The sequence below is a fragment of the Rhododendron vialii genome, chromosome 13a (assembly GCF_030253575.1).
Source record: "Rhododendron vialii isolate Sample 1 chromosome 13a, ASM3025357v1".
Classification (NCBI taxonomy): Eukaryota; Viridiplantae; Streptophyta; class Magnoliopsida; order Ericales; family Ericaceae; genus Rhododendron; species Rhododendron vialii.
In genome coordinates, this window is record NC_080569.1 from 28,625,902 (window position 1) to 28,627,423 (window position 1,522).

The following is a 1,522-nucleotide window of genomic DNA, read 5'->3' on the forward strand; positions in this document are numbered from 1 at the left end:
TTCCAGATATCAGTATCACGATTTGAACAGTTCATTTTGTATATAGAGTTTATCGAGCACATTTTTTTAGAAAAATTAAGTTGATCAGAATCAATAACTACATAATCGAACTAACATAGAGAAAATTGATGGTTGTTATGATTCAGAGAATACACTATGAAACAAAAAAAAATTTTCTCGGCAAATGAACATTTTATAAAACTTGAAAGGGGTACATCAAGATAAAAAAGGAACAACCAAAGATAGAGTAGTTTGGCTGAGTCCAAATTTACACCACATCCAACCGACAGTTGGACGCAATCCTAAAAAGTAGATTACAATCTCAATTTTCGAACACCATCTAAGAAGATCTTGAACTCCTCAACAATGTAGACCTTGATGTCGTACTTCACCTTCATCCACATCGCAACTCTAGTTTTGACTGAATCCCCCACCTCCCAAGCTTGTTTCGTTGAGTTGTTGAAGATAGTGTCGTTTCTTACCAACCAAATGGACCACAACGTTGCATAGAAGCAAGCTTTCCATACATGTTTCTCCAAGTTATAAAATCCATTAGTAAACCACCAATTTGCTAATTCTGGTACAAAGATTGGGCAAACCCATTTGATGTTCCACCAGTCTAGGATTATCGACCAAACATTCAATGAGAAATGACAGTGGAGAAACAAGTGCTGATGGGTTTCAAGATGCAAGGAACATAGGGGGCACAAAGCTAATTGAATCTCATTGATCAAGTTTCTGCTGAGAAGGACTGACCTGGTAGCTACTCTTTCCTTTACCGCCACCCAAGCAAAGATCACCACCTTAGGAGGGGCCAAATTCTTCCATAGAGAACCCAGCAATGCACTGCTCGAATGGTTTTGCAGTTCCCATTGCCCATAAGCTGACTTGACAGAGAAAATTCTATCACCTGTCCATCTCCACTACAATGCATCAGGCTTCGATGATCGGTTTGGACCTTAATGATGAGCAACAATAAGTATTGAGCCAATAAATCATACCAAGAGAACACACACGATTTATTAGTCGGACTGATATATCCTAGAGGAGACATGACATATAAGGAGTTTTGCTGCATCGGTGGTGGTTCAAGATTCAACCAACTGCATAGGGTTTGAATCTCCTCAAAGATAATAAGATATCCGTGCCTTAGTCCAATATTTGTGTAATCCATTTATTATGGATAATTGTGTAATATACACAGTAATTTATTTGATGTAATTGGATATTTGTACTCATTGAGATTTATTAGTGAGAATGGATGAAGCTGCCGTGAAGAATGTGGAGTAGCTGAATTTGGCTAAAAACTAAATTTGTCCGAACCACGTAAAAAATCTTGGTGTTGTCTTGGCTTGGTTATGGTAGGAAACTGTGTATGAATTGAAGTATGGTGAATTCGGCAAATCTTGAACCTTGACAATTTGAGCTAGAACTAAATTAACTACTCAAGAGTAAAAGATTATTTTGAGTACTTTTTTTTTTTTTTTTTGCCATTCTTTAATGCTAATTTACTTTATCCTAA

General features: G+C 36.9%; 1 protein-coding gene across 1 annotated transcript; it reads right to left on the reverse strand.

Annotated features, from left to right (window-relative positions):
• Positions 1-314: 314 nt before the first annotated feature.
• On the reverse strand, positions 315-1,174 carry LOC131314086 (uncharacterized). The gene is made up of 2 exons (XM_058342579.1): positions 1,015-1,174; positions 315-910 (listed from the first exon to the last, which is right to left on the reverse strand). The coding sequence occupies exons 1-2, from the start codon at positions 1,172-1,174 to the stop codon at positions 315-317; spliced, it is 756 nt and encodes a 251-aa protein (XP_058198562.1).
• Positions 1,175-1,522: the final 348 nt, after the last annotated feature.